Below are 22609 nucleotides of genomic sequence, written 5' to 3' on the forward strand. Positions count from 1 at the left end.
TACTGTCACCTTTGGCAAATTTCCACCTCCAAAAATAGCCATGGGTTGTGGTGTGAATTATACATACTGGTTTCCTGTTTTGTATATATGCTTGTGATACATACAGTCAGTAATACAGGAGAAAAAGAAACATATTCCATATTCTTCATAGCAAATGTAAAAAATCAGACATGCCTGTACTGCAAATAGCAAAACAAGACACAGTTGTGCTACAAGTGCTTCTGTGTTCTTGGCACCTGTGGCCTCAGTCCATAGTAAGTCCTTCCATGTTTGCCACAGTGGAACAAAATCCTCACAAGAGGGAGAGAGAGAGAGGGAGTCCATGATGTGGAGCTCTGTAGCTGCAGAACTCCTCCCACCACCACACACCCCTTTTTACTGCCAATGTGGCACATTCCTCCCTCACCCCTCATCCTCCTCTTTAGGTAGAACATTCCAGGCAACAGCCATCTTCTGAGACAAACAAAACTATTAAAACCAGCAAAGATAACAGGTTGCATTAAATAATACATTAGCAATAGGTAGCGCTACAGCTATTTACAATCACACAAAATGTCTAACATCTAATGCAATGGTTTACTCAGTTAAGGAAAGAAACAACTGCTTTTTCACCTTTTTTCCACTGTTCATTTCATTCCCAAAATAAAAAATGTAACATGGAAAGATTTAAAACATAAAAATGTTTGTAAAACCTCATATTTTGATAGTTTACATTCATGCCTGTGAGTGTTCATGCCCAAGGCTGTTGGGCATGGGCACATGCCAACATAATACAACACACACACAGACCTTTACTTCTCTGCAGTTTAGAATTAAATGCTCCTTCAACAGAATAGATACAGAATGAAATGTTGATCATGATAAATACTGATATATTTACTGTCTGGGTATTTGAACTGCCATATCGTAATGTGTCCATGTTTTAGGATGTTAAACGTTCCTGAAGTTAAAGCTTTGGCTTCAGTAACTTCAGTTTGTGCCCCTGTGCCTGCCATCAGAGAGACAGCATCAGATGATCATTTCTGGGCTCCAAAGCACTCTAAACTAAAAGAGCCTTCTCCAGCAGGAGAGGTCTTTATGCAGCATACCTTCTTAAACCTCAAGCACTAGGAAAGCACACTCGCACTCAAACAAATAACAGAAAACCCAATAGAAAAGACTTGACATTGTTTTTGGATTGTACATCAGCACAACAATTTCAGAGGAACCGCTTGTAACTAAAATCACACACTGGTAGAAGTTGCATACACTTTAATTACTACATTCTAACATTAAGTATGCAAATCCAGTTTTAAATAGGAGGGCAGACTACACAGGGCATAGCATTCACTTGTAGAAAGTAAGTAGAAAACATCCATAAATGCATTTTAGTCAGTGCACTTCATCTTTAAAAGTCAAATTCACCCTCTAACTACCTAAAAACATGCAGTCCACGAAATATCTGAACTCCAGTGTTTGATTCCAGTGCATAAGGCCTTGGCAAAAACATTTTGAATGATATTCTTTTTTTTTTTCACTATATGTACCAGTAAAATTGATACTTTTCCCAAAATACATCAAGGAGCAGTTTAAATTTCATCAGGCAAAAACTGAGATTGGCAGCAGCAGAATGGCTCAGAACTGACAGGCTTCCAGACCACAGTTTATTTTCCAGTCCACCTCACAAAAGCCCACCCTCTCACTCTAAACCTTCAGAGCTTACCCAAGTCTGAAGAATGGGCAGTCATTGAGTAAGGACCTAAACACACTGGCAGCGATAACTGACAGATGTCAAGTGACACTCCAACTTTATCTCTGCTGTGGTGTTTCTTTGAGGAAATCAGAAGTTTCAGCACCACTGACACCTGCATATCGCAGCTCTGGTATCCAATAGTAATTTACTATGAATAGATTTAGTTTTAGTTTAGTCTCATTCTTGTATTTGCAGACAAGCCCGACAACAAAACTGGTGCCAAAACTGTGTGCCAAAACACGGTCTGGTCCTTTTTTTGACTCTCCAGCAGCAACCAAGTTCAAAGTAGATGCATCGGCTTGATGTGAGGCATCCTCCACGTGTTGGTCTGATCAAAACATCTGAAGTTTTTGAAAGCGGTACTGTTTCATGGATTTAGTGCATTTGTGCCTTGATTTTCTTTGTAGAACTTCATAGGGAAACCTTAGATAGAATCTAATTAATAGACAAAGTTGTTGTCAGTAGCTAAGCTTCTTTTAGATATTTAACTTTCACATGGCTTAAACGAAGGAAGGGAAGGAACCCTTAGTACCATGGGACCTGATATTCATAGGCTTATAGTAAGTAAGATCAACTTGTGTCCATTGTGGGGATTATATCATATTATACTATATACAAATCCCTAATACGAAAAACTTTATGCAATTATAGTACATATAAGTCAGATGCAAAAGAAAACAAGTATTAAGCTAGCACAGGTAGAAGTTAAGTGAGGGCTTTGACAACACCTTTGCTCTAAGTCTAAACATTTCACCTCCATTAACCTTACTTTATGTGTATTTGATAAACTTTCCTCAGGAGACTTATGACAGATATTTCACTTAGTGTTCATAATCAACTAAAAGATTTCACGTTATGTGCTCTGCGACAATACATGTTTTCTTTTGCGTCATTCCTTAAATGCCAATTGAAAATCTTAGTCCTGAAATAGTGTTTCGGATCCTTAACCATAAGCTGATTTATAGAAGAAGAACTGTGATCAAGGAAGATCAATCCAAATACCAATATGAACAGCATATCAACTTTAACCGGGCTTTTTAGTCTGGGATGTAAATTCTAAGCAATGGTTGTCTACCACCTTATGATTTATGAGCACTGGCTCGTGGTCGCTCTGAATTTCTCACTCTTGTGTTGATTACAGAGAAATCAAATAATTTTAAATAAAATAAACCATCAAAGTTACAAAGCTATGGTTCCATTGTATGCCATGTGCTAGGAGTCACTCCCCTAAAAGTTATATTTGCATTCAAAGACACATTTCATGCAAATGGTACAATTTTCTTTTTTCCCCAAACAAAGAAACACACATTTCTTTTATATGTTAATCTAAAAAAGAAGCATATTTTCTTTTTATATATTTATATATATAGTATACATATCAATTAATTTTTTTCTACACTTTTCCAGGGCAGGCACCGTACACACACTTGGTACAGAGGCATGCCACACTTGCATTGCTTATTGCATTCTACAGTTGGTTGGCTGGCAGGCACGATGTCATCCAGGCAGTGCTGCACCTGGTGAGTCTATCCTGTGACTACATCAGCGCATTTTCTCTCTCACCTTCTGTTTTTTGCATCACATCTATTCTCATACCACCATACTGTACACCATTCATGCCTCCTGCCTAGATGACATCAGAATAGGGAAGGGGGTCTAAGGTTGATCCAACAAGCTTCCAATGGAATAATAAAAGCAGTGCAGCAAGGCTCTGTGGCACATGCAGAGATGGGCAGGAAATAGGTTGGGACTGGTACAGGTGAGGTCAAAGGTCAGTGGAAGGTGTGCAGGGTTCAAATGGAAGGTGTGGGGTCTAGCCCAGGGTTGCAGACAGATTCATGAATGAGAGGTAGGAAGAGGTCAGGGGGAAAGGTTGGCAAGGCGTAGCGAGTCAGTGCTGACTTCATGACGATTACATTTGTATTAATTTTTTTTCTCTTTTTTTCTTCGTATGTGTTTTTAAATTATTTTTTTTTTGTATTTTTCTATATGTTTTCCTTTTTACAAATGGTTTGATGACACAACCAAGGCTCAGAGTAGTAGATGATTGAATCTACTGCTGGTTGTATGGTCAGAGGATGGAGATGGAGAGAGGTGTTATGGGAGACATTTTGTTCGCTACATGAGTTGTTAACTGTATACACAATATAAATACATAAGTAGGGGGAGTACTAATGCCGATATATTGTTTTTAATAATCATTTGCTGTTTGTGCTCAGTCATGTACTGTAGGTTTGCAAGTATTGCTAGTAGTCAGGTCTTACCCAAGCTGTTCCCCAATAACCTGGAGTAACTTTGTGGAGTGTAGACTGCAGCCACTTTGTAATTGATGTAGTTTTAAGTGTACAATTTGCATATCACAATGTGTTTAAAGTTATAAAACTACTAATTATCAGTCAAATACTATGTATATTCAAAATGTTAGTTTGTCTTGATTCCATCAGTAAACGATTTATAAGTAGACAGAGTAGTAATGCTTTTACATTAGTGTAAATTACTAATGTAAAGTAGTAATGTTTAGTTAGATAATACTTGACTCAGCAAGAAAGGTGCACGTCTGTTTTTGCTAAATAAAAAGGTTCATTGTTCATCATCCACTGTTGAGGCATGGTCTTAATGTGTCACCACTGCCTCGTGAAGTACACACAGTCACACACACTCTCAACAATCAGACATACACACACACACAAGCTCTGACATGCAGCTATACTGTATCTCGGCTCTGTCAGTGTGACATACAGTGAGAAAGCTCCACCCTCCTCTCACCTCAACCAATCAGACACCCTCATCCTCAGCTCCAGTGAGAAAAGGAGCAAAAAAACTAAGGCTGGATGTAGAGAAAAAAAGGAAGGAGCGGTTCAATCAGTGAGGAGAATGCAGAGGAGTGTGTCTGGGGAAGATGCACTGTCTTGATTCAGGTCCATTTGCACAGGACACAGGATATACTGTGCATATTCCCGTAACCATCCTGTCATCCTTCTCTCTCACTGTGGGGGTCAGTAACGCACTCTTGCTGTGTTTCAATATGGTGTCTTGAGGGAATGGCTAAAAGCCAAAGAGTAGGTGTGTTTATCTGGAGGGGTTGACCACACTGTCTACAATGCACATTGCAGAGCTTTTGAGTGCGTATATACCTCAAGCCCTCATCATCACCACTCCTCCCAACCCATCTGTAGCTCTGTCCACTCCCGGTGAAACAAATGTAAATGTCTCACCAAGCTATCCTGTTTTTAAATCGGCCTGTTGAGTTTTGCTGTGGGGAAAATAAGCAAAGGTGGGAGGGAAGGGAAGAGGGAGGGGTATTGTACAGTAGTAGTGAAGGGGAGTATTGATCTGAGTCACATGATCTTAAAACCAAAGGGGCTGGGAGGGTGCCTAGTTGGGGTGCAAGTGAGATGTCTTCTGTTGATGCCAATTCTTTTCTCCCACAATGAAACGGGTGGGGTAAAGGTACAAAAACTAGATTAATAAAATAGAAGAAAAGAAACAAACTCTTATTTAAAATGTAACAGTATAATACAGAAAACAGCAACAAAGGCATAATTGTAATAAAAATGTTAGTGACTTTTAAGATGAAATAGTAGCATTAAGTCGTACTTGAACTTATCTCTAATGACACAAAATAAATAAAAGCTGTCAGAGGAGAGGATGCAGTTGGGGCTGTCAGGTGAAGGAGGGTCATTGCTCTCTCTCTCTGTCCCTCTCTTTCTCCATCTCCCCCTCTCCATCTCTCTCTCCCTGTCACCTCTCACTCTTCGCGGAGCTGCAGGCGGTAGCGGCTGTAGCGGATCTGGAAGAAGAGCCTCTCCGGCGGCGAGCGGCTCATCCCGGGGAGCCTGTAGTCCTCGCTCTGGCCTGTTTGACGAAAGCCCAGCGATTCGTACAGCTTGTGGGCGGCCAACTTGACAGCCGTCGTGCCAAGGACCACAGCGGCGTAGTTGTTGCGTACGGCAAACTCCAGGACTCGACGGCCCAGGGCCTTTGCGATGCCTTTGCCCCGGTAGCGAGAGTCCACCGACATGCGCCGTAGCTCAACCGTGTTGTCATCTTCACGGCCCTGTGCTGCCACAATGCCCACCACACGTCCGTTAAGTACTGCCACCCAGAAACAGGACCCTGTCAGAAACAAAAGAGAACATGTTTGATAAAATTAGCTGAAAGTCTTAAAGGACAGAACAACATACTAGGAAATAATAGAGACCAACATGAGAAGACTGACATCTCTGTTTAAAACACTGCCCATCCAAAAAAAGTCACACTAATATTTTGTTGCTGCACAAATTCTATTCCACATCCTAAAGTTTTTCAGTGGGGTTAAGCTCTGGACTCTGTGGTGGCCAATCCATGTGTGAAAATGATCATGCTCCCTGAACCACTCTTTCACAATTTGAACCTGATGAATCCTGACATTGTCATCTTGGAATATGTCTGTACCATCAGGAAAGAAAACATTAATTGATACAATAACCTTGTCATTCAGTATATTCAGGTAGTCAGCTGACCTCATTCTTTGGACACATAAAGTTGTTAAACCTAGACCTGACCAACTGCAGCAGCCCCAGATCATAGCACTACCTCCACAGGCTTGTACAGTAGGCACCAGGCATGATACAGTAGGTACATCACTTCATCCTCCTCTCTTCTTACCCTGATGCTCCATCACTCTGGAACAGGGTAAATCTGGACGGACTAGACCACATGACCTCCTTCCACGGGACAGCTCTGAACCCAGTTTTAGTAGTTTCATCAATCTCCTTAGATATATTCTTTCCTTGATTCATGCCAATAATTTGACCCTTCTGAAACACATTTACATCTTTTTTTACCACCACAGGATGTGTCTTCAGACATGGTTGTTTAAGAAATGGGAGGCCAGTGGGAGGCTCTTACCTATTTCTTAGTTAAATCCACGTGGCGACTTTTTTTGCACGGGCAGTGTACATAGGGGACAGTCAGTTAGCCTAGCTTAGCATAAACACTGGAAAAGGGCAAAAGCTAGCTTCGGCCAGGCTAGCAACAAAATTGACGTCTCTCTACCTGTAGTGCAGTAATGCCACACTTACAATAACTATAATCACTTTACCAACAGTTATTATTTGTTTATTATTGAGCTTTAGAGGTGCTGGTAGATTATTACAATTTTGACAGAGCAAGACTATAGCTATTTCCAGTCTTTGTGCTAAGCTAAGCTAACTTGCTGCTAGCAGTAGTAACATAATTACCAGACAGGTAAATACCACATGGTAAATACATAGAAACCGCTAATAAGGATGGGTGGAATGAATGAGTGGTTTAAAGACCCAGAAACTGAAGTCACTGAGCATTGTGTGTTTCCATTAGCACCATGGTGCATCATATGTCATAACAACTTAAAGTGGAGCAGACAAGGGAGACAGAACAGGAGAGGGGATGCAGGGAGTGGACTGAAGAGGGCAGAGACCAGTGGTTTACTGGTGCCTAATGACATTAGCCACTCAGTGACATGCTGCTGAATAAAAACACAGGCATGACTGTGTGGTGACTTGCAGCCCACTCTACTCTGTAGCACAAACATAAACACTGACATTTCTACAGCTAATTCTGTAAACTGTAAGAGAGTTAATACATCAGACAATGGTGACAGACTAATACACATATAGACAGACAAACAAGGTTAGAGGAATACAGTTTAAAATGTCAGCAGACAAAGCTCCTCCAACAGTACAGGGCTCAGAGCTCAATATCAACCCGTTTGAATATTGATCTACTGTGTACCTGTGCTGCAATTTAAAAGCTGTTCTCTTCAGCATCTTCAGTATAACATCTTTGTGCCGTGTCACCAGTTGTAACTTTATTAGCTGACGTATCTGTGTTTCTTTTAGGTTAATTTCTTGGGTCTTTAGCTTTGGGTAGAAAATAGAAAATAGCTGTTACTCCATGTTACACATCTACACAAACTTCACAGGGTGTTACATTAAACACTGGATTAACTTGTGGCTCATGGGTCATCATATTGAAATCATTCCTCTATAAAAGTTTTTAAAATAAACACAGTGTGTAGGTATGTGCTCTGGCTTAATTCAGTTTTTATTCATGTTTCATGGAAAATGATCCTCTAAACCTACTGTTTTATTACATAACTACTTTCAAACAGCCTCTCCATCAGCATGATCATTATTTACGTGTTGGCAGTGGTTACATGGTTTTGTACTAAAAAGCCATCTGTTCATTACAGATAAAGTAAATCTGACTATTCATGGCAGACAGGGTCGAACCAGTGGACAGTAAAAATCTGTGTCCGTCAGTCCATAAGTTTTGAATCCTAATCATCTCTTATACATAAACCTATGTCTTCGTTATTTTTTCTGACACACAGTTTCAAAAACACAAACTCACAAACAGGAGGTGACAGTAACATCATCCTTTTTCTGTAATGTGTTAAGAAGGATTTGAGGCCACCTGTGTTAATCTGATGCTGAGACTTCTGTCACTGAAATCAAACAAGTCTCATATGTAGATTTGAGCAGCAACAAGCAAATCCAAGTACTCCCTGATCATCCACTCCTGTTGATGTTCATTCGATCTGACCAAATCAAATTAATGTGATTATGGGACAATCTTGCATAATGATACATAATGTGCCTTCCTTTCCTTTGAAAAGTCTCCTTAGCCTTAAAGCTACTCTTATTTCATCCTATTTGGGGGTTTGAAAGTGTGTTTAATTATCTGGAACGTTGATGGATAGATGATCATTAAAGAAATTGCGTGTATGACTCAGATTTGCAAATTTGGAAGTCTCTTGCAGCCTCCGCTAATACCATAGAGTGATGTTTTATTATAGACAGATGTCAAAACTGCTGTGTCTCATGTGGCACTCTGCCCGCGGTATTATGCTCATCAAGGTTTTTTGTGTGTATGTGTTTGTGATGGAGGCGTAGGAGTGGAGATATACTTCCATCGAGCCCTCCTGACCATCTGTCTGACCCCAGCTTGTGCCATGAATGAGCACAGCACAAGAAAGCATACACACCAGGCACTCCTAGGTCTAAAAAAAACCTCAGGACAATGAGCTACTTTGAAAAAACCCTCATCTGACTTTGCTTTTCTTATGAAAGTTAAGAAGGGTATGACCTCTAAGCTTCCTAACATCATGGCTCAAGCTACTTAACATCTGCTGCGTCTGACACTTCTACTGTTAAACTGCATGCATCTAGTGAGCTGTGAGAAATGGAAAGAACAAAAGGGGGAGAGAGTCCGTTATAGGAGGAGGAGTATTTTAGCTTGAAAAGTTGGTTAGTTGGAGAGATAAAGATGCTCTAGACTCATGAAAGATGCAACCAAAATATCACAACGATCCAAAATAACAAGTGCTTTGTGCCAAATTGTTGCATATGCTGCATGTCTTACATAATTCCCTGTTCTTTGAGAAACACAATTTGTTACCAGAGGGGCTCAGACTGGGAAAGTGTGAAGAAAGTAGAACAACACTCTCCTCTCAGTGATGCTGTGTGTGATACACTGGAACATCACATTATTAATATAAAATTATTATGGTATCATTTTTTAGTCATGCTAGCAGTGAGGCATTAGGAATGACAATGTCCATCTGCTGGTTTTAGAGTGAAATAACTAATAGTGGAAATTTTAGACATGCAGATGTTTTTGCCCCCAGCAGATGAATTCTAATGAATTTTCCTCTATTGCAGCCAGCAGGTTGTCATTTGTGGTTTGATGTCTTGCTCCTTCTTTCTATCCCTGAAAATACTGCAGATAACAGCTCATAAGGGAGAAGGTGTTTAAGACCTTGTGTCATCACAGTATTGATTGGAAAGACGCAATGAGTCTATCTATGTTTCCAAAGAGGCCTCAATATTATGCCAGGTTGTTTTTGAGCAAGGCATTACTCTCCATGGTGCTGCAGCACATCAGCTCATTGCTTGAGAGCAAAGCTCCATCAAATAGTAATACGGTGCACCACCCATGTTTTGGTGTATCTCTGTCATCCCAGTAAGCCGTATGAATGAACTTACTCACTAAGAAAAAGAATTTGGGAAAGGAGAAGAAAGTGGGACAATGAAACATAAGTCATTCATCTATTATCTCTAAAGGAAGGAGTGAGCAGAGGAGGAGGAGGAGGAGGAGGGAGGCAAAGCATCTGTGTTAACAGTAATGGCGATGAGCCTGAAAGGATCCATTATTGCTGCTGGGGCATCTAAACGTAAATGGGGGAGGGAGGACAGAGAATCTACCGTTATTATAGAGGGGGAGGGGACCTCAAGAATACAGATGATTTCTAGAAAGAAAATAAATCAAGACCAGAACAAAAAGGGAACAACTCTGGAGCTCTGGAAATCATTCATAATGATTCCCACACAATCCAAAATCTAATTACAGTGTTCTTAATGTGACAGATCTAATTTCTTTAGCTACTTTGCAAGGATATTAATATTTTGCCATGCATGTGTGTGGGAGTGTTAAATACTGGCTGATGTTGTGATATGAACCCTGTATGAAAACCAAAAGAAACCGTGCACATACTCAGACACACACAGGCGCACAGAACAGGGGAATAGTTTTTATGGTGTCTAACAAGATTATTCTCTTTTCCTTCAGAGGAAACCTAGAGGGCTAATTCACTTGATAAGCGTTCAGTCTAGACGCCGCCTCGATGTGCTGTACTTTACTTCTCCATGAGCCTAACACTACCCTGGGAACTCTGTAGGTGTAAAGCCCTGACGACCATTCATACGTGACTCGACTCTGTCCTCTTTGTTGATAAATGTTTTTTGTGCTACAACCAGATTGTGAATTTATAGAACTGTGTTATTTTGTGTTTGTGAAATGTGTTATTTTTTTATAGTTATCCACGGCATGTGTGTCATTGTTGCAGTGAACATTAAACACCAGCGATTTACTGTTGCATCACTGCATGATTAATCTGAACCTCTGGAGCATTACATAGTGAGTAAGCATTGTAGCTGGTGTCTGATGGAGCTCCACCTGGTGTACTGTATTATAGATTATACAATATCAAATTATTGTAAAGCTTTTTTATTTCTTTTTTGGTGAACCTAATGAACCTAATTTTTGTGACTTGCCTCACTAAAAAGACAAAAAATGTTGTGCATGAACTGCTATTTCTAGAGAAAGGCTCACATTTCTTTTGTTTTAAAGTAATGTAAATCCATCGTATATCTTATTTTAACATGCATTTAAATGATGTTTTAGATGCTTTTGAAAGTGATTTCTTTAGTGATTCTTGTTCTCATACACCACATACTGTCTCCCTAATGCCCCTCCATTCAGGAACACACCCAGCTCCTCGGGTCAGAGTGCATGCTGGGAATATGGATTAGCCTGTCACGTATAACACATGCATCAGCAGTTTCTTCCCCTGTCACAGACAAATGAGGGTGAGTCAGAGACAGGACACACAATTGAATAATTCTTGTAGATTAATGCATAGATTTACAGCAAAAGAAGCTTTTGCCATTAAATTGGCTGTAAGGCCAAACCTGATATACAGAGTCGACTGATACACTGGGTTGTGTGTTGTTGCATATTCCCGTAGTGTGCACCCTTCACTTGCTACCTTCAAATTCCATTAGCTCAGATGTGCTCATTATGTAGCTCCTTACTGTCGGTTTTACTGTCCTCTGGCCCATCAGTGCATGGTGTGTGTTTGTATACATTGTGTAAGCCTGCAGGTACATACCCTCATACACATTTTGCACACATGCTACACTTTATTGTGTCTATGTTATTGTTCACATGACTGTTACAGAACTCCCCTTCCCCCTTTGTTCTATGGGTGAAAGGCCATCAGGGTGGGCTAAAGCAACAAAATCTAACTCTCACCTATTACATCTAGATTTGTATATTGTCCCAAATCTAGACTAAGTTGATTTGGTTCAACCTGCAGAAATCACTTTTAATCTATTTAGAACACAAATCACTCACCTATCAATATCAGGCTTTAAAATTTCACAATAAAGGATTGTGATTGGTCACTGGAGGGTCAGAAGTGCACAGGGCTGCAGTTAATGTTGCTGCTGTTGATGTGTCATCTACTCTTTCCAATGAGTGTCTTTGTACAGTATTGATTTAAGCAGAATGTGAAGCAAAGGCTAGTGAGACTACAATGCATTATTAATGATTGGCTGCACTTCCTCAGACCACTGACTAGAGGAGAGATACACATGTTCACATATTTGCTGAATACAGCTAAGCTAACGGATGAGTGAGTTCTCCAGTTTCTCAGTATGCACAGTTTGGGAACTTAATGATTCAGCCAGAGGTATAAGGAACAGCATGGTCACCACTTTGAGTTAAGAATATAATGGATGTTAGGATTTTGCAGGGCTGATGATATAAAATGATGGTTTGGGAATTTAAATGTTTCTGGGTGGTATATTTGATTCTGCTGCCTTTGTCTGTGGCAAATATACAGACGCTTTTTATGGTATTTGTACTTTAGCCTCCTAGTGAAAGGAAGAAAGTGTATTTCTCAAATGCTCACTGTTCCTTTATGCTGTAATTCAAGTTATTTTCAGTATTGCATTGAATTTAAGTTTGAAATATAAAAAGTTAATATCTGAAGTGAGGTATAAATGTCAGCGCTCACAACAAATTGCTTGTTTTTAAATCCAAATATACAAAATCTACAGTAAATCCTAACACTAGAAATAACTAATATTTGGTAAATAACTTAATAATTAGTCGCTTATCAAGGTAGTTTATGAATAGTTGATAATTCTTTCAGCACTTTTGATCTAGCTTTATGTTTTCCTTTGTTTCTATTAATTTGACCTGTGAAGCATAAAAAATAGCTTCATACTATTTCTGTTTAAATAATGTACCTGTCTACTGCCCCTGACAAACAAATATATTAATATTAAATTACATTTTTGTATTTTTTATTTTGCACAGACAGAGAGTTGTTTCCTTGGCTGGAAGGAAGCATCACTTCCTCTGTGCTAGGATGATGGATAACCCAGTGGGCCACTGCAGTGCCTCGTCTGAGCCCTCAGCGTAGATAAGACGGAGGAGGAGGAGGAGCGATTCAGGTGGGACAAAGAAAGAAAATGCTTTGGCTCAAACTGCAACAAAAGATGCCTTATTAATCTGAGCAAATCAGAAATATGTTGACAAATCAGAAATGTATCCCTGGTAGATTGTCTTAGCGTACTGTAACAGTTTTCCGTCGTCCCCTTAGGCATGCAAAATATATCCTATAGATGAGGAGAGTTCTCCTCCTCCTGATACCCCTTTTTCTATCTAGTACTCATTTCCTTTAGTTGCCTCATGCATTTTCTCTTTCCCTCTTTGTCTCCCTGTTTCTGTTATTCAGAGCTAAAATAAGCAGGTACCGGGGGAGGAAGCTGCTCTCTCCCCTGGACCAGAGAAAGCTCAAATCCATCCCACACACATATATACATATATATTTATATACACAGAGCTATGAGACTGACCAGTAGGGTAGTGTAATGTCTCCTGCCTGCCTTGATAAGACCCTGCATGGTAATGATGCCTCATTAAACAGACGGTACTACTGAGTGGGTATCACTTTCAGCTGAGGAAGGTTTAGCTCAGTGTCTAGTGTCGCCCTCATTACATTACATGCACTTTTTAGACTCTAAGCTGCTTTGGAGTGACCTAATGTGAGAGTAAAGAGTTCCAGGGAGGCGGCATTTCATCCGCCTACTGCTTGAACATGAAGGGAAACCTAGAGTTTTCCTTTCAGAATAGCTGTTTAAATGCTTTCTCACCCTTGGTATTCTACTAATGATAGTCGTACTACAAACATTTTCTTGTCATTACATATGAGACAAGCAGATGGGCATGTTGAGCTAGTTGATAAAACCACTGCTGCATTGAGTAACTCTGGATAAATGTCACAACAATGAGCAAAAGATCAAAGTTACAAACTATGTCTTGTGGCTTTTACTGGCACATACAGAGTGGAGACAACATATTATCTATGATACACAAACTGAGGAGGTCACGTTTGGTTGATGACTATCATAACACCCACAGAAGTTATGTGGTATCACCAATCAGAGGCTCTACATTTGGATTTAATTGCTGCAGTGTGGCTAGTCTGGTCAGCTAAACACACAGAGGGATTAGATTAGATTTGCTGTTTATTTGAGGAATATACTCAAAGAATAAGAACCTTCTGTCTTCAGCGACATATTGTCAGTTTGACTCAGTCTTATGAAGTTGTTCATTCACCTTCAAAGGGCTGTTGAATCGCTCCCTCGTGTTGAATTCAGATGATTCATTCCTAATTCAAACTGTAGTTTAAATATAAATTCATTATGGGTTAATTTGTGAATAACACATCTGTGATAGCAGCGGCTGTGTTGTTTCGGCCACATGTGTTTATACTTCCAAACATTGTTCCTGCAGACTGCTTTATGACCCCTTTGTTTACACACACAGCCATTCACTCTATTTTGGAGCAAATTAAAGAGGTGACAGCTGGCCTTAGATGGCAGCAGAGTGAATGATCACTACACACACACACCGGAAATAAGAGTATTGATTGGTGCAGTTGTAGCATGTGCACAGTGATATGTGGCTCCAGTCAGTAGGTCAGTCTGCTTCTGTTATCCAAGCAGCCAGTAGTCAGTGTCTAGATTAATCAATTCACCACTTAATTGTAAAAAAAAAAAAAAGGATTAGCACATAAGGTAACGCTCTTCTTTGTCCCTTTCTTCTAATCATCACTCTGCCTTTAAAGTTTTCTCCCTTAACTTAATTTATTGATGGGTTGTAAAATAATAACATTTACATTTTTCAAAGCTGTGATTAATCATCCACATCTTAGTTATTAACATTTGATTTAAGCTCCAAAAGATTAAACTGCACCCTCTCAGTCACGACACACATAACCACCGTACACACACACAGAGTATGTGCCACTTCCTATGCCATGCCCTCAAAGACACACACACCGCATCTACTGTTATGAAAATCTAACCCACAGTACTTATGCCACCTCATTTTCATACACATGCAGCCAACTCTCAGCGATCACACACACATTAGAAGTACATGACTAAAAAAGAATAAAAAAATAAATGTACTGTTGTTCTGTGAAAAACACTAAGATGTTATTTATTTTTCACAGTCAGAACCTCAGCTTTGGTTTGATTAATTTAGTCGTTAGCATAAACAATTAGTATTATTAGGAAATAATGTGACATCACCTTTTCTAAATGAACTCGGCCCATAAAGATAAACACGAATCTCTCGTGACACAACCAAAATGGTTATAACTTTGGCTGGGAACTGGCTCAGTTGCTCATAATAAGAAAGTGATGGAGAACTTTCAACAAGTTTTTTTGCGCCACATCCTGCACATAATCGAACACCGCTCCATGCTGCGTTCCATGCCATCCTGAAAAACGCTACAACAAATGACAGTCATGTCAGGGGTGCCTCTCCATCAGGGCCGCATGTGGGCAGCCAGGTGTTCATTCCCCTGAACCCTTTCAGTTTGCATGGATATAATCATTAGCATTGTCCAAGAGCAGTGGCGCCTGACCCTCTCTAAACCATCACAGCCCAGCAGCAATAATGGGAATGCTAAATTGCAATTGTGTATCCAGTGGATTACCAGGCCAGAGGGCACAATGTCAGAGAGAAAGACACAATGCTGGGCAATTGACTGGCTTAACTAGCACCTGCGTTTTATGTCGGCCACGTGGTTTGGGTTAACAGGGGATAAATGTATCCAAGAAGTGACAGAGCAAGGGAATGTGTGAAAATGCGTTATGTGTCTGTGTTCGGCCATCGCGCACACACCCAAAGCTGAACTCCTGAAGAGAATGAATAGTTTGACATGGCTCTGGACGTGGATTGATTTTTCCAATTAGAAGCTTTAGTGGAGGAAATGAGCCCTGCCGACACCGAGTGAACTGCAGAAAGTGTATCAGCAGTTTCCTCCATGCAATCAATAGCCCCGTGATGCACCCCCACCGCCCCCGCCTGTGACCAAGTGGAGCTCAGAGAGGGAGCAAGTGGAGGAAGGAGTGGAGGAGGGGATAGCACAGAGACGACCTGCATATTTAATGCACTGCCTCTGCATTGCAAGTTACGGGCCTTGACTTTTCAAAGTGTGGATGGAGTGATTTCATACCCTGTCTTTACTGTAGTTCCTACTTTTTAACGTCAACACTGGTGGTGGAGCATTGTCAAATGTCAACAGATAATGTGCATTTATCTCACAGGTCACACTAAAGTAATACTGGTGGGGTTCCTCGTGCGTCTTACCTGTGGGTTTCATGTAATAAGCCTCTATGTCAGCCATGTCCGTGTGCAGAGCACAGTCCAGATAATTCAGGATAACTTTCCTGCTGTAGTAGTAGCGCGCACCCATGAGAATGAGGGGTGCACAGCAGGTCAGCATGACGGATTTGGTCATGAAAAAGCACATTACTATGGAGAAATGGAAGAAAAGTAAACGAAACCTGTCAGAAAAGAGAATCACATGTTTGATTTTGGCGGAATATGACCCCACACAGACAGAAGAAGAAAAAACAGAAGCAATATGACATTTGTTAAGCATCAACTAGGTGAAACACTTGTGCTATAACGGTATCATACCAACACTTGATGAAGAGAGATTAAGATTAGTTTCACACAAGGGCAAAGTAAAATGTATTAAACTTTTAAAAAGCACAAAAAGCTGCAAGAGCACACGACATGACAGGGGAAACCTTTCGGTTTTCAGCGCACATGCTGGTATTGAATACAAACCAGTGCAGTACATGTTGGAGTAATTAGTCGGATGTGACGCTGGGGGGCGCAAGAGGGAACACAAACATGCAGACTGGATGCTGCAGCGTGTTTTTGCGTGGCATGCAATAACTAATGTAACGTAATTAGTTTACTCCACTGCACCCGAGCGTGGTGTGAAACGCCAGATGTGTAGAGCGATGACTTTTCACTCTATATAAGACACAACAACTTGATTTTTTTGTGTTTTCGGTCTAATTAGCGCTAAATCGAACTGCACAGATGTTTGTTTTATTTTCCAGACTAACAGCTTGTTTGATTTTGACCTGCGCAGCCGCAGCGGTAACGACACATGACGCTTTTATCTGCGCCGGCAACATCAACTAAAAAGCCAAACGAGATCAGTGCGGGACTGGCGCATTGGCTGTGCAGAGGCGGAGGGGGAGCGCCTGCACGGTGCGTGTGCGCGCCGCGGGGGATTTTAATGTGTGCAGCGTGTGTTGGCGCCGGGGAGTGCTTTTTTTTTGGGGGGGGGGGGGGGGGGGGTACGTGCGCGCACCATGTGGGCCGTTCCTCAAATTCATTCACTATTCATTCACAACACCGGCATGTCATCGCATCATCAGCAGACCCTCCGGTTACAGCCTACACATGCACCATGCGCCTTGGCCATGCCTTTTGTTGCATGATGAGCAACATGCCGGTGTGTGCCGTCCGCGGGAGCGCGCACACACACTGTTAAACGTGCATCGCCCCGTTTGTCTGCGCCTACTGCTGCTGTGCTCGGGCTCTGTGTGCCAATAAATAGAAACCACATGCATCCCCGTGGTAATAGCGAAGGTGTTTTATGAAACAGACGGTTTGAAGGGACTGTTACTGAATAGTCAGGCAATAAGGCTGCTCTGTGCTGGATGTTTGTGCCATTTACTTTGTGTTGACGTGGTTGTTTGTCACATTTGTCCATTACATGTCGATTTGTTGCATTATTAAGTTGAAATGAAATAACTGATTCATTAATTTTACAAACATTATTGAAAAACTAGACTAACATTACTGATATGAGCCTATTTTCCCCTTTGCATTTATTATGATGAGTCAGTGTTTTCCTGCTGTTTGCTGTACATGAACCCTCCAGTACCTAAATACCTCTAGAAGGACCAGGATAACCAGTAAAGTACAGTTATTGCTGCCAATACTTGCTCTGAGTGACAAGAATAAACAGTAAAATGTATTCCTGCTTTTATCCTTTACTGATTTTACTTAATTTAAATTGTTAATTGTGGTATTTTTAAACACATTACACACATTTTTACCAATTTTAGTTATTTAATGGATCAGTATAACCAGGAAAAAAATATTTTTCTTCTTGTCAACAAGTGATTACAGACACAGTCTTTTTCCCTAAAAGCTTTCTCCACCTAAATTTAACTTCATTGCATTGTTTTGACTTTTGAAACGTGTAATTCCTTTCTACTATGAAAAACACCTCTAACAAGTATAACCAGTCTTTTTTTTTTTCGTCATAAAGTGATTACAGCCAATATGTTTTTTTAAGTGAAAGTGAACTGAAAGTTTTTTGTGCCTATATTAATTACCTTTACCACTAAAGCATTGGTGTGACCAATAAAATGCAGTTTTCAACTTTGCGAAAAGTGATTACAATTAATACTTTGTCCACAATAAATATTTTCTGCTTCAGATACAACAACATTTCACTGTTATTTGTGATATTTTGAAGACTATGAGGCTGTATAGGACCAGCGAAACCAGTAAGGTTAAGTTTTCCTGTCAACAGTCTGTTAGAGGACGTGATTTTCTGCCACAGATTAATTTATTTTCTTGTTTAGGTTACACCTGCCTAATGGAAACAATCATAACAAACATTACATCCCAAGACTTGGAAGAAGGTTGAGAAGAACAATAAGAAATGACTCCTGAATCTAGGATTCTTAAATAAAACCCCTAAGAGTGAAGTTAAGTCAAACCAAGGCAGGAAACTGCTGTTTTCACCTTTTGGCAAGATGAAAACGCAATATTACTGGTTATACTGGTCCAATAGAGGTACTGAAACTGGCCAAATAGATTAGATGGTAGAAATCTTTGATATAACCATCTCAGTGAAAAAGTAATCTGAGACAGGAAAAGACGCTCGGTTACAAAGTCTTAGCGATTGTGTCGATAGTTTCACAAAGGATATCTTCATATTACCACTGGGGAAACATGCTGCATTCATTTTTTAGCACTTTGAGGCCGAATAAAACAGCAGCAGACGCAGACAAACTGGCCGATGCATCTTTAACAGCGTGTGCGCGCTCCCGCTGAGGGCAGTTTCTGACGGAGAGTCACTTTCTGACACGACACCAGCAGAGAGAGAGCCGCGATAAAACAGTGGTGTTGCAACAGATTTCATCTCCACTGCACACCATCTACAGCACCGGACATGAGAGTTAGATTTCTGCGGGATTTGAGACAAGTTGCTCAAGGTGAAGCTGTTAGACTGTGAGCGCAACAGACAAGTGAAACTACAATGGGATTTGAAGTTGGAGTGAGCACATCCATACTGGAGACAGAGCACTGAAGTCATTTCTCTGTCACTAGAAAAGTGGCTCTGAGCCTTTTAAGGTAAAGTGGTGAATACCCATCAGTCAGGGTACCCGGTGCAGAGTAATCAGGCTACTTACCTGTCAGGAGAGCGTATAAAAACTGGGTCTTGGGCTGCTGCCTGAGCCCCCTAAACGCCGTGTTGGGTATCCTCTCCATAATACCCTCATAAAAGATGCGGCGCACCTCCTCCTCATCCCCGCGCTCGAACTCGCGGATAAAAACCGCATCTTTCCTCACATCCTTGGCCTCTGCGGGGTTCAGAGCCGCGCTGGACGGAGGAGAGCTCCACATCATCGACTCTTTTTTGGTCCCAGGTATAGCATCGTGTTCATCCGCAACAATTTTAGTCTCGCAAACCATTTTGGGAGACGAAAAATGCATGCAACTGGCCGCAAAAATCAACTACAGTTCGGAAAAAGGGGGGAGAATGAGGGTGAAAATGGAGGATGCGTGAGGTTTTCTTAAAAAACAGAGAAATGATGAAGGGGATAAGACGGAGGGGGATGTTCTGCTGCAACCCTGAGCGTTTCTGACGACCAAGACTTGCCGGTGTGATTCAAGCAGTATTTATAAGCGGGCAGGGCGGGTAGATTCAGGTTCAGGGGTTGGGGTGGTCCCTTGCTGCTCAGATTGGTGGAAGCGGTTCTCCGTTTGATGCTGATGGACGCGGGAGGAGGGAGAGAGACACTTGTTCTCTCCGCATCTGAGCAGGCTTATGTGTGCCGGCGAAGTGTGTATTTTGAGGATGTGAGCCCATGGTGAGGGGGTGTGATGGCGGGATTACGTAGAGATTTAGTTTCTGTGCAGGTTTATCTTCACAAAGTCTTAACAATGTGGAGGATCCCTGCTTTGTTCAGGCACTCTGGCTTAAAGGGATGCGGTACCCAGCACAAAGGCGCAAGGTAAAGCGCGGGCGATGCCTAAAGCAGGAGGAAATCTTAGTCACAGGGACACTGCAGTCCTTGGAAAAGCTTGTTACTCCATTTATGATGTTAATATGGCCGAATAATAAAGTATAATTCAACTTTTTAATAGAAGCCGAGATGAGAATTGATATATTTTGCGCTGGGATCTGGCAGAGCTCCGACTGGCACTTCACTCCGAGGACACCTCAGTTATTGCGCAGCTAAAAAAAAAAAAGCTGCTGTAGGATCAGACTCTGATTTGACACACAGACACAGACTTTTATATTCAGCTATCATTCGATGCTTACATGATGCTTTTGAGCTTTTAAACTCAGCAGATAGTCGCCCTGATGCGTGGCCAGCGGCTGCCGCTGCAGGCTCACACTGGGCTGTGTTCAGGCTGCTCTGCTGTTGACTGACAGCTCTGCTGCACTGCAGTGATTCCTCCGCGGCTTCCCCTCGCTTTGTCGCCCTGCTCCTGTCACACATCACTCCCAACATGGAGATTACATCTCGCCTTACAGCGCATCTGAAACCTCCCATTAGCCTATCTGCCGGCGACTTGCACCGCACAATAAGCAGCAGCGACAACAATACCGGCTTTACGCGCGACAGTGGCGGCGGTGATGATGATGATGATGATGCTCGATCCGGTCCTTTGTTGTTCCCCGACACTCCCTGTAATTAACAGTGACTGTTATTATTCTGAGTCAGGCCTTCGTGAACCGATGTGCCCCCATTATGTGTGTTTTTATTTTGACATATTTAATATTATTATAATAGGGACATGTAGTCCACAGAAGACTAAATACACGTGGATACGTCGGCCGGACCCATGTTTGCGCATCAGTGCCAGTCTAAACTCTTTTGTGTAGTTAAGGTTTCTTTGCATTGTAATGAAGGAAACAGTGTGTTCCTTGAAGTCCAGAGTACATTTTGATAATATGTGTGAGCTGTGAGTCTGCAGTTTATTGTGAACGTGGAGCCTCTCAGCGCCACAGTCGCAGATGTAAAACAGAACCAGTTTGAACTGGATCATCAGAGGCAACCTGCTATTGATCAAGCTGCATACACCCCCACTCCGGCGTCCTTAAGGTACCCCCCTCCCTTCTGTCCTCCCACCCACCCACCCAAAGATCTGCCGGGGGAGGAGGAGACGAGCAGATATCCTGCAGAAAGAAAAGTGGCCAGCCCGGACGTTTGCTCTACAAATATGCGGTAGGAAGATGGATTTCTACGCATCTTGCTCTGCAGCAGGTCTCACCATGCCGACGGGCTGGAGGATGCTACGAGCATGCGCAGTGTTTCATTTGGGTGACTCAAAGCAGCGCTGCCTTCAAGTGTAGTCGGTGATGTCGCAATCATGAAACTGCAAAGTTTGAAGAACATTTCATATTGAAACATGGAAAGCAAACAGCTATACCCGTGACAACCCCAAATAAATCAAATAAAGGCTTAGCAAAAATACAAATTTACGATAGGATATATCCAAATGTGAATATTATTCTCTTAGTGTTGCCACTGCAGCAGCACGTCTGTGTCACTAATAAAACATTAACCATACTTCTCATCTGTTCCTGTCTTCTTTCTATTTTCTCAAACATCTTCACATAGAAAAACACAAATAAACTGCAGACTCACAGCTCACACATATTATCAAAATATTATCTGGACTTCAAGGAACACACTGTTCTCTTAATTACAATGCAAAGAAACCTTAACTACACAAAAGAGTTTAGAGTTGGCACTGATGCCCAAACATGGGTCCGGTTGACATATGCACGTGTATAACAGTTGATAGTATCATCAAAATCTTTATTCCCTATAATAATTAGATTAAATATGGATGGATGGGAATTTAAATTGTATAAAAACTAAATATGGAGTAGACTGAATGATTTTGTGTTTATCTGTGATAATTTAAACCAGTCCCACCTTGTACCTTTTTAGGTTCAACCTCCATGATTACGGGTCTGTAAGCAGCAGGTGTTTGTTTTGGGCTTATTACTCTATGTACAGTTTGGAGGGTCTTAACTCAAATTAAAGCAGTCTCCAGTGAGGATATAAAAACAAACTAACTGTGACAAATGCCAAAAAACTCAAGGTGAAAGATGCTGCTGTGTGTGTGTGCAGTTATGGCCGACTTTTGGAGAAGGTGGTGCTATTTCAGCAGATTTTACAGTTTGCTTTCCTTTTGTTCTCAGTCAGCTTTTCACTTAGACCCCTCACTGAGTCCTTCAACGCACCCATCCAGTACTAAACCTCTATTTTCTTTAATACCACATTAGTGTATGACTGACACATCAGCATAAAATTAGCCATCAAGGTAGCAAAGGCTGTAAAGTGTGGGTTTTGCGACAGCTACACAAAACCAACAAAAGAGTTGAAAGCTTTTCACATGTCAGATGTTTGTCTTGAGTGAAGTACCTTTGAAATGACTGCACCTAAAAACCGGATAAACACTCTCAGACTATAACCAGGCATCCCGCGTTTCATTCCTTAAGATGAGTGGAAAAGAAAACAGAGTTTTTTGTTGTTGTTCCACCAAACAGAACTATTACAATTCATTGTCTCCCATAAAGTTTTTCAAACATGGCTCACTGACTGAGGGAGTTGTTGCTCCTCACTTATTCTCTGCTATCAG

The 22609-nt window shown here is 41.3% G+C and overlaps 1 protein-coding gene across 1 annotated transcript; it reads right to left on the reverse strand.

Moving 5' to 3' along the window:
- Positions 1-3131: 3131 nt before the first annotated feature.
- nat8l (N-acetyltransferase 8-like) lies at positions 3132-19441 on the reverse strand. Its single transcript, XM_026353218.1, has 3 exons — positions 19138-19441; positions 15992-16156; positions 3132-5848 (listed from the first exon to the last, which is right to left on the reverse strand). The coding sequence occupies exons 1-3, from the start codon at positions 19439-19441 to the stop codon at positions 5481-5483; spliced, it is 837 nt and encodes a 278-aa protein (XP_026209003.1). The 3' UTR covers positions 3132-5480.
- Between the last annotated feature and the right edge of the window lie 3168 nt (positions 19442-22609).

This window comes from Anabas testudineus, chromosome 18 (assembly GCF_900324465.2).
Source record: "Anabas testudineus chromosome 18, fAnaTes1.2, whole genome shotgun sequence".
In the NCBI taxonomy this organism is placed as follows: Eukaryota; Metazoa; Chordata; class Actinopteri; order Anabantiformes; family Anabantidae; genus Anabas; species Anabas testudineus.

Bases quoted from the DNA above. Each gene is read 5' to 3' on its own strand.
- nat8l (XM_026353218.1), bottom strand. From the start codon at position 19,441: ATGCATTTTTCGTCTCCCAAAATGGTTTGCGAGACTAAAATTGTTGCG. The intron at 16,157-19,137 runs GTAAGTAGCCTG...ATTTCTCCATAG, and splicing joins TTTATACGCTCTCCTGACAG to TAATGTGCTTTTTCATGACC. The intron at 5,849-15,991 runs GTAAGACGCACG...TGTTTCTGACAG, and splicing joins TTATTACATGAAACCCACAG to GGTCCTGTTTCTGGGTGGCA.